We start from the raw sequence: 11041 nt of genomic DNA, 5'->3' as shown, positions 1-11041 counted from the left end.
ATGTTGGGAAGCTTCAAACGTCGGTGGAAGCTTCGGCTCGCTTACTTCCGGCAGATATCGTTCCCTGTTCCTCAAATCTTCAGGCAGGACATATGCATACTTCGTTTCACTTCGGGCTGTGTTCCCCTTTCTAAATGACACACCGCGAGGGCGACACAATGTGTATTACTCACTGCCAAGCGCACAGTCCTTGCCTCTTGTGCAAGTGGAAAATTCTGCAGCACATGAAACCATATTCTGCCCGCAAGGCCACGAGACAGTACCGGAAGTTGAACGCAGTTTATTTGTTTTGGAAGAAAAGAAACGAAGGCAAGTGCAGTACCTCTGAGTTCTTATACGTGAGAGAAAAATGCAGTCAAACACTTCCAAGCCGCAACAGCGTAACAATAACAACCTATCTAAAGACGTACACCGCTGAGCACGTTCTCTTTATAATTGAAGCGATAACTTTACAAGCGCATTGCATGCAGGATACTGACGAAAAAAGTGTAGTTAAAACACACAACAGATGACTGTAGAGCGAAGGTTGTGCCACGTAAAACACCTGTGCATCACCAAACCACTCTGACACCTTGTATTAACGTGTTCAGTGCATTCCGGATGTTAATGGGCGTTCACATCTTAAAATGACGCGCAAAAATAAGCGAGCGGGATATTCTGTCATGCTAAGAACAGATGCACTTATAATAACGAATTAAAAGAAAGGGTACAGGTAATGCGCTCTCATCAGCCTAATGGGTGGCCAATGGTGACCGTTTAATTTCACTGGCATGTTACTCAGCAATTGCCAGCGTCAGTGCAACGCATATATTTCGACGAGGCAAATGTGGAAGTCATAAATGAGAAGCCGGAAGTATCATAAACATATTCGTGCTCATTACCAAAGTTGAGCGGCCATATTCTACAATGTTCAAAGCAACAAAGTGAGCACCATGAAAATACCTGACTCTGTTGCACCCGCTACCTTTGCGACTTTCCCGACTCGATGTGCCAGGTTATGACTGAAAGCAGCTCAGCCTTCATTCCACCGACAAACCGTCGTTTTAAACATGTACAAAACTCCTCGGTACAGCTTCCAGTCATGCTCACACTCGGTATTGGGAATGTTGGGCACTCAGCAAACTTGCAAGGACCTCGAAGAAAACAAAAGCAATACAACCGCAAAAACGTCACCATCACCCCACCTTTCACTCTGAAAGTGCAGCACGCGCAAAGCGGTGAGCTTCCCTATTGAAGATATTTTAACGTGTTCCTGTAAATGTATTAGCACCATTCGATTTGTTCTCTCAGCCGCCAATACGAGTACATTTAAAACGATCAACTGACACCTCTTTCTTTTTTCAGGATTGTTTAGCCACAGATGCACAGGTGATAAGAGTCGTCAAATGCACATGCGCCCACCGCGTAACAAATTCTGCAATCCGAGGCATACCCGCGAACACAGTTGTAAGAGCCTCTAAAGCGGTGCTCAGCACAGCAAACAAAGCAACACCTGGCCGTAATGTCTAGGTTGCATAACCTACACTTTCGCGGAGGAGCAGCCCCATCAGCCATCAAGCCGCACGTGCACGAGGCCAGTTGCTTTGTTCGTTCGCTCTCTTTGCTCCGCAACGCATCGTTCGAGTGCTCTACCCACGTTGGCTAACAGCCGTACCTCTGTCTTCACAACGCACACAACCTTCGAGATCACAACCTTTACGTGATAACCTTTGATTCGTGAGTCATTTGGTACGCTAAATAACAGTCATGTGGCTTTGACTCTTTGCCTGCTGAGTATACCGTTCGCTCATCGGACGCCTTTTCAAGGCAACATAGACAGTGGGGGTACACCTGCTCGCGGTCGCAAAAACCGACACGGTGCCGAGAATTATTTAACCACACAAAAGTGTCAAGAGAGCGTGAATTGCGTGGAACAGACTAAGCGGCAAGCTGCCGTTCTACTAGGAAATCATTCGGACGCAGAGACGAGGACGTTATCCCAGCTGCCGCAAGCTCACTGAGCTCAATGTCGCCTCAGCGGGGATGTTTACTCGCACAGCGACATTCGCAGCTGGGAGAAATTAATAAATTTGCTTTACGTCATGCCCTTGAGTCGCAGTCCTGCGCCTTGCAGCTCTGAAACTGAGTATCTTTGTTGATTTGTTCCTACAAGCAAGGCAATTTCCAATGCTGCGCAGGCAGCTACACTGGATGGGAATCCAACAGCTTTCAGTAGCGCTCAGATAGCTTACAGCATGGAATGCTTCACGCTTAGCCGCGAAACTCTCGGCTTTGCGTACAGCCCAAGCATAATTCATAGTGTAAAGCTTAACAGTAGCCTACACAGCTTTCTATTGGCTAACAGTTACCATACAATGCTACCGTTCACTTCCATACTCTCACCCAACACAGAAAAAAATGAGCTGTTCCGGCTGTTCGTGTGAGGTGTGGATCTGCAGAAGAAGCGCGCGTTCAGACTTGTTTCAACTGTGTACTACATGTTAGCAGCCGATATTTACGCCTACAAAATTTACGCGAGGAATGAACTTAAACGTACAAAGCTAAAGGGTGCAGAGTATAGATGGCGCAACCGTTCAGCAGTCTACTCGCACAGCTGAGGAAACGTTTGCAGTTGGCGTTTTAAGGCCGCATTAGCGACCGACCGCACTGCAGCCATCATCGCAGTTTTCCTCCCGAAATTGTTCTCTTTTTACATCTCATAATGCTGAGAGGCGAGGAGTATCCGAGGAACACGGTGCTTGAGTTTCACCACAGCGCACCGTTTAAAGCAATCCAACAGAAGGACTTCTCCACTGAGATTGAGTAGGTTGCACTAGCCAGCCTTGACAATTTCGGACACAGCTGATTTTTACATGCACTCAGTTGCTCTTTTATCGGGTCCTGCACTTGAGCCGAAACCAGATGCACTATGCTATGGTTATTCTGGGAAGGTCAGTATTCATTACAGGTGAAAGCGTAATATGAAACAACAGTTTTAAACCTATTCAAACGAGATCAGTGCTTAGAGTAGGTCAGAACCGCAGAACACAACGCTCTGCACTCTTGTATGTATTGCTGTATCCTGTTCGCGGGATTCTCTCCTCATCATAAACTACCCGGAAGTCATCATCTCAGCAATGTCTCAGAACATGTTTCAGAAGGTGCATCAAATCGGGCGTCGAATTCTTGCAGCACTTCGCTGAGAGGAACAGCTCGTGACTGGCTCACGCCCGTTGCTTTGGCCGTCGCGATACTCTGCGTAGGAGAGCAAAGAGACATCTGATTTGCTGGTGATACGTGCTGCTTCCTGTTCAATGAATTCTGAGACGTATTAAGAGTTGGGAGCAGGGGTCGCAAGCGCCTTCAACCAAAGGGGAAAAAAGCGTATTAAAGCACCTACGAGCTGCACTCGACAACAGCAGATGTAAGTAGTTGCGCTTCCGTCGCTGGAAGCAGCCTTGGAAGAGTAACAACCTACATTGACCCCCCCCCCCCCCCCAAGTATGTGCTACACTGCAAGTGAGTTACAAAAATAAATGAGGGTGAGAAAGGGAACCGGACAGGGGCGCTGTTGAATGTAAAACTCGCCAAACCATAGGCATCGCAACTGAAACCTGCAGATGCACTCTTTGGTGAAGAGCAAACATCTACGCGATCAGCAAACATCTTTCGAACTTTTCCAGCCGGCTGCATTCAAAGAAACATACACACAGGTGCAATACGCCGGACGGGCTTCTTTTGTTGATTGTTTCAGTCATCCGTCGCTTGCACGCGCGCTGGCTGTACAGAGGCGCAACGTGTCAGCGCAGCAGCTCGAGGGCCTATACGACGCGTCTGCAGTAATATCCGAGTGACTTGCACTTTTCGCACAGGTGCTGCGGGTGCTCTTTGCTCTGGTCCGAGACATCCAGGCCGTCTGGTTTCTCCAATGGTCTCTGCAAAATAAAAAAAAGAAAGAAACAGGCCAAAAATGCGTGGGTAAATTAAGTTTTTGGTTCCTTTCTTAAAGTTAAAAACCAAAGGGGCATTTTTATCACACCTGCATAATGCGAAACATTGTTCCACACGTTCAGCGCGTTGCTTGCACAACACGTTGTTCCGCATACGGACTTAAGACGGCTGCTCAATCATGGCACCGCGACTCTAAGCCAGCGCGACGCCTCGGTGGTTGTGGCGCTCTAGTACTGAGCACGAGATCGCGAATTACTTCCCGTAAGTGAAGCCCGCATTTCAAAGCATAGTGAAGCGCAAAAAAGGGTCGTGTACTCAGATTTTATAGCGTCGCACGGTCACTTTTCATGAGCTGCCGAGTTGAAGGCATTTGGAATTATCGAAGTCTGCATAACTGGATGGTTTGGCGTCGCTGCTGCATGAAAAACAGCATGCGTCACAACAGCGCGCAAAAAACGGCACAGCGATAAAACAGCACAGAGAATAAACGGCACAGCGACAAAACTGCACACTAAAAAAAACCCCATGGCGACAAAACAGCACAGGAAAAATATAGCCCACGTCAAAACAGCACGCCGGACAAAACGGCTGAGCGACAAAACAGCACAGCGAAAAAAGAGCACGACGACGGGGAATAAACCACAGGGAACAATGAGAATGAGAATAAAATAGCACATCGGATTTGCAGGTAGGCTTAGCGCGAGACAAACGAGGACGAGAGAGGGACACAGGACGAGCGCTGCTCGTTTGTCTCGCGCTAAGCCTACCTGCAAATCATGAATCACCAACTGGCCCAAATGACGAGAGTAGAAGGCGCCGACCAAAAGAAAAGATGGGATGATTATTTTGGCCGGCGCCTCCTACTTTCGTCATGTACCATCCCGACCAGACGGTTTTCGTCAGACTCTAGACTTCAACTGGCCCGAAATTCCACTTTGCTGCAGCCCATCGGAGTACGGTGCAGCGCTGCTTGAGGGGTCAACTACCATAGCCACAACCAGAAACGGTAATTCACAATACATGCGGCAGCGACCTTTAGAGTTAACGAGTTGTCGTTTTACAGACTGAATGTCGCTGTGCCGTTTTGTCCGGTGTGTTGTTTTGACGCGGGCTGTTTTTTCCCACTGCTGTTTTGTCGCCATGCCGTTTTTTCCCTGTGCTGTTTTGTCGCTGTTCCATTTTTTTCCCAGTGCTTCTTTGTCTCTATGCGGTTTTTTGTGCGCTGTTTTGACGCATACTGTTTTGACGTTTGCTGTTCTTTGTGCCCCCAGTCATTGAAACCAAGGAACAGAGGGGGGGGCATTTGGTTTTTCTTCAGCTTTTATTAATCTCCCATTGATGAAAGCTCCAAATTAAAAAAAAAGCCATCCCCTGTGCTCCTTGGTTTCAGTGACCTGTTGGCTTCCGTCATGATTAGCATTCTAGTTTAATTGATGAAACTAAAAAATATATAATTAGCATTTTGTTTACTTAAGGTTATTCTCATTGATTTTAAAATCGCCACGTTGCTTCATACGGTATTTAGTAGCACTTCAGCATTTTTCGGCTAGCACTTGTCAAGTGCTCTTACAGAATAGGCGAAACTGATGTTTTTTTCTGGCTGCTGCTGCATCTTTTTTGGAAAGTTATCGTTATTTTTGCAAAATAAGTTACTTTTGTAACTTAAATAACAGTGCAACGATCGTACTTGTCTCAATACATGCTGCACGCGTAGCTGCAAGAGCATATTTTGTTTGGAAGAACTAGTTCGCTCCACAGGGAGCACACTGCCGTCACTCGGAAGACTTTAGAAATCTCGGCAGTACTGCACAATTCTCTTTACTCGGTAGACCATTTACTCGTAGGCCGCTGAAGCTGCCCCTGTAACACCAATCAATTTTTCGTATTCGTTCTATACAGTGCCGTTTCAAAGGTTCATGACATGCACGAGTAATCACACGGGAGAAATAAAACGAGAGTGCTATAAGGGCATAAAAACTGCCAAACTTGGAAGTGTACGGTATTTTGCGCCAATAAAAGAATAGCCGCGTTCCAAGAAACTCGGCAGCAAACAGAACACTAACGTTCCAGTCGTAGAAAATTACCGACTACTGCTCGCTCCGTACTGTTAGATACATGAAGGAAGCCAATAGTCGCCGACACCAACGAGCATATGTTTCTACATGTTTTTTAAAATTCGTGGTTCTAATCAAGGGTAAGTTAATAGTGTAATTAATATATCGCTTAAACATAATTTATTACAAAGCAGAAGAAAAACAACCACATGCCGCCGGTGAGATCTCAACCCACAACCTCCGAATTTTGCGTCCGGTGCTCTACCAACGGCTATGGCGACGGCCGTGCAATCTTCTGCTTTCGAGGGTACTTCTGTGGCGTGTAACCTAACCTTGCCTACAGCGGAGCACGTAGTACGTCCTCTATTACTGCGAGTGTCACGTGGAACCGTGACGATCGAACTGCGAAAGCTGTGCGAGAACTCTTTTATGCTACTTATGGCACCAAGGCTGCCAAAACCGAGGCCTGCGTTAAGGTATTGAGCAAACAAGGAAATGGAAATGAAATGAGGGCCTCCTTATGACATATACAGGGTCTCCCATCTAACTTTAGGCAGGTTTTAAAAATTTGCCGAGGCACTCTAAGACGACGCGACCAAATACATGTCGCTGGCTAATGTTTGGAGCAAGTCAAACTATTTTTGTATTCTGCTTAATTGCAGAATTAATCGAGATTAATTACACAACTTCGCAAGCAAGGGAGTTGGGAAAAATTCCATTCAGTAAGTTGTATAACGGTCCGCAAAACGTCTCACTGAACAGCTCCTAGCTATCCACCTATTACATATTAGTTTTTTTCTATCACTGAACATGCCCGCGAAATGCAAAAAAAATACCACTCGACATGCCCGGTTGCGCGCCGCAGGCGCTGGCTGTGCGATTTACGCCACCGGTATGCTTCCCTACCAGCGGTTCATAATAGCGACAAGCAGGCACAGCCCTGAACGCCTGCGCTGGCGTAAATCGCAAAGCCAGCGCCTGCGTCGCTGCCCTGTCACCTTTTCAGCGGCACCACACCTGGCTAAGTCATCTGTTGTTTGGAGGAGGAACGTCTGAGAGCACTGCAATCGCGGCGCAAGCGAGCATGTCACGTCCTATTTTTTCGTATTTCGCGGGCATCTGCAGTGAGCGGAAAAAAACTAATTCGTAACAAATGGAAGGTTAGAAACTGTTCAATCGGGCGTTTTGCGGGCCGTTCTACAACTTACTCATTTGAATTTTTGCTTAATTCTATTGCTTGCGAAGTTGATCAGTTATTCTCGACTGCTTATACATTAAGCAGAATACAAAAAATTGTGGGATTGTCTCATACAATAGACAGCAACATGCACTTGGGCGCGTTGTCTTAGAGTGCCGCGGCATATTTTTAAGCGCTGGAAAAAAGTTAGCTGGGACACCCTACATATAAAGGAAACCAACAGTCCACGGAAACCAAGGAGCACAGCGTATTATTGCTATCCTTTTTACATCGATAGCTCTACTAACTGCGAATCTCGAGTTTCAGTTCGGTAGTTCATCTGACGTTGAAATGACCTGCGGACTTGGCGATTTCATAGCAACAGCCGTAAGTCAGATGCTGAAGCATAGTTTGATTATGGCGAATGCGATGGTGTCCCCAAATTTGTCCCTGGTCGTTACCAACATTGGCACACTCCCACTTCCAAAATTTGGCCCATCCCAAGCACCGTAATTTGCCTTTAATTGATTTACACCAACATCGATATCCAGGCGGATTTGACTGTGGTCAATGCGATGGTGACCTCTAAATTTGGCCATAGCCATTTCGAAATTTGGCCCACCACACCCCTGAAATTAACCTCAATCAATTTGGACCAAAATCGGTGTCCGCGCTAATTTGACTGTGGGCAATATGATGCGGACCTCTAAATTCGACCCGGGTCATTTCCCAATTTGGGCCACACCACCCCCGAAATTTGGCCTGCTCGGATTTGGTTCAAAAACAATTTCTAGGCTAATTTGACTATAACCAACACTCTGGTGACCTCCAAATTTGACTGGGGCTAATTTGGCCCGGGTTAATGGTTAAAACTTGCAACTGAGTACTTAATCCGAGTACATATAGCAGTCGCAAAACAACAAGTCAAGCCAAGAGATAAGATACAGCAAAATCATAGTAAATTAAGGAAAAAATGTATCGCTCGACCATCAATGTAACGGAGTTAAACGACTGTCATTTCTCTCTATAATTCTTGGTTCTAAGCAATGGGAAATTAATAGTGTAATTATTTTAAAGCTGAAAATAATTAATTAGAAAGCAGAAGAAAAACAATTCCATGCCGCCGGGGGGATCCGAGGGTACCGTAAACTAGAAGCGGTCAGCACAATGAGTTAGAGGAGCAGTACCTTGCAACGCGTGTCACCGGATGGGTCGATCACTCTAGGAGGCGACCAGTCTGGGCATGCACGACCATTTCTTTTCAGCGGTGTGTTTTTGTTATGGCCCTTCGTGCCGTGCGGTTGTTTTTCGTGTACTGCTCTTATATGAATGCGCCCCCTCCATGCATCAATGCGTTAAAAACGTGAGCAAAAAAACCCGAAGAAAAAATCGCGACGGAGCTGTCGCTGCTCAAGGAGCCTGCTAAGTCAGAGGTGGGCGCAGCTGCCGGTGGCAACAAAGTCTGTGCGGCTACGACTGTCGCCGCAGTGATAGAGAAAAAGGCGCCTGGGAAGCGCTGGTCGATTCGTTAACTTTACGATGCATTCTAAGTATGCTTCACTTGATCCGCCCTGGACTCGCTCTCACGTGAGGTGACAATTGGAAAAGCCGTGTTCTTAACTGAAGACAGTGCTGGCGCTTTGAACTCGAGACGTTCATGCTGTGCAGGAACTGGCGCGCCAGTGGCAATAAATTAAGATGCGGTAAGCACTGCAGGAAGCGCATGAAATGCATACCTGCATCTTACACGATTCATTGTGCCGCCACCTTTAAGATGGGCTGCAGACAGCGTGCAGAAAGTTCGCCTCATTGCATAGTGAGCTTTTATGTAATCACTCGGCGCCATCCTTTCGTCACAGGCTTGAACACGTCAAATATGCTGTCCAAGCGAAAGGAGCACCTCAAGCCTACTGAATAGACTAAATTAGCTGCATTTGTCCACTGGTTGAAATCATGCATTGCAATCTCTTGCACTCCTTCTGCACATCTGAGCGTGTAAAGCATGAAATGAAATGAAAAGTAAATCCAATAAAGTCGTGCCAAGAGGTACGTCGTTTCGGATTTCATTTTTTTTTATGTTTGGCGTCATGTTCTTGCCTTGCTTGCCGCTTGCGCTAAAAATAGCATGTCTTCGCGTGTAATTACGCAATCGCCTCCAAGTTTAAACGGGCCGCATTTCTCCTGTAGTAGAAACTGTAAGCGATTTATTTTTCACAAAGCACACACACCAAGCGAAAAATTGGTCCAGCAAATAACGCCTGCTTCTCGAAATTTCGTACTCACGTATTTCCGTATTGTGACTTCACCCGCATTCGCAAAATATTGAGCTCGCGAAAAATAAGCGGTTTCCAGTACACTGACCGGCCTTCGTCTGCTTACTACGACAGGTCCAAATTCGTACTGGCAGTTCAAATACAATTGGCACTTGTAAGTCACCCGGAAAAGAATTTAAATAGATGACAAGCCCAGAGCTTAATTACGCAGGAACAGCATCGGCATGTAACCAAACACGCTTTATATTCAGTTGCGACGCGTACGCTGGAGAGGCGAGCTTTCAAGCGCCGCCGCTGCAGCTTACACTGCGCGCGTCAGGCGGGGAGGCGCGGTCGTGCCACTGGAAAGTATTGTTTCTAGTACACTGTACCGAGATACAAGATAGTTCTCGCACAGCTTCCGCCCTCATCGTTCGATCACGTTCCATGTGACACTGGTGGTAATACTACGCCCACCGCTATAGGCGAGGATGACGCTGGTGAACAGTCTCAAGGTTAGATCACGCACAACATATATGCCCTTGAAAGCAGAAGATTGCACAGCCTCAGAAGACCAGAGGCGGTAGAACACGTGTTCCTGTATTGTTCGGATGCAGTGTTCTACTGGGATGTTTTGCAAAGAACCCTAAAAAAAGACTTGCCATTGACAGAGCGCGCAATTCGGTACCTGTCCACTGAAAGTGATGTTGCACAGTACGACCAGATTATGTTATTGGGCCTTCACAGCATTTGGAGGAGTAGCATGGCTTTTAGATATTGTGACTTGGATGCACGATCGGCATGTGATAATTTTGTGGAACATATGTATAAATTAAGAAAAGTCCTGAAGCAGCCGGACTACGCGGATGATGTATTGAGTCTGATGGACCAACTTGTAATGAAAGTCTATTAGACACGGTTGTCTGCCAAGGGGGATGACAACTACGATATTTTACTGATGTATTTCTTCATGCAATAAAGAAAAAAAACTAGCCGTTGTTCAGTTGGTAGAGCACCGGGCGCGTAATACACAGGTAGTGGGTTCTGGTCCCACAGCATGTGGTTTTTTCTTCAGCTTTTTAACCAATCATCGGGCAGCGATAACATAATCACGGTATTAACTTTGTATTCATTAAAACTGCAAATTATAAAAAAAGATAGAAACATATCCCCATGCTTCATAGTTTCAGTGACTGTGGCTTCCTTGAAAGATACAGGGTGTTTCACTTAAGACTTTCCACAACTTTTAAATATAGCCTTTTTGAGTTAGAAGACTGCTTTTTTTCGGCATAGCATTGTCAGCAGCCTAGTACATCAGAATACAGCTAAGCCGTGCTAAGTAGCAGGCTGGTTAACTAATATTGAATAGTTAACTTTTTAACTATTACCGTTAGTCTCCTTAATTATTGAGAGGCGTGTAGCCCACCGTATGTAACATTCATATGAGTTTTTATAATTAAAAAAAAACGTCGTTGCCTTCGGCGCTGTGGCGCTACAAATTTTGGGTGCATCGCGCCAGAATTCATGTGCAACGAGAAGCTTGTAGGCAAAGCAACACCTCCAGTGCAGGTAACTCGTCGAAATAGCGAAAAATTGTTGGGCCACAGCGCCGAGGATAACCGCGTTTT

General features: G+C 46.2%; 1 protein-coding gene across 1 annotated transcript in view; it reads right to left on the bottom strand.

Moving 5' to 3' along the window:
• Window positions 1–261: 261 nt before the first annotated feature.
• Window positions 262–11041, bottom strand: part of LOC144115597 (zinc finger CCHC domain-containing protein 24-like) — a 204781-nt gene continuing 194001 nt past the window's right edge. Inside the window, exon 4 of the mRNA XM_077650016.1 lies at window positions 262–3914. Within this exon, the coding sequence (XP_077506142.1) occupies window positions 3801–3914 (114 nt within the window). The 3' untranslated portion in view covers window positions 262–3800. The remainder of the gene's footprint in view (window positions 3915–11041) is intronic.

Source organism: Amblyomma americanum, chromosome 1, assembly GCF_052857255.1.
Source record: "Amblyomma americanum isolate KBUSLIRL-KWMA chromosome 1, ASM5285725v1, whole genome shotgun sequence".
Taxonomy (NCBI): domain Eukaryota; kingdom Metazoa; phylum Arthropoda; class Arachnida; order Ixodida; family Ixodidae; genus Amblyomma; species Amblyomma americanum.
Note: the sequence above shows the minus strand (reverse complement) of the source record. Positions and strands in the feature narration are given on the sequence as shown.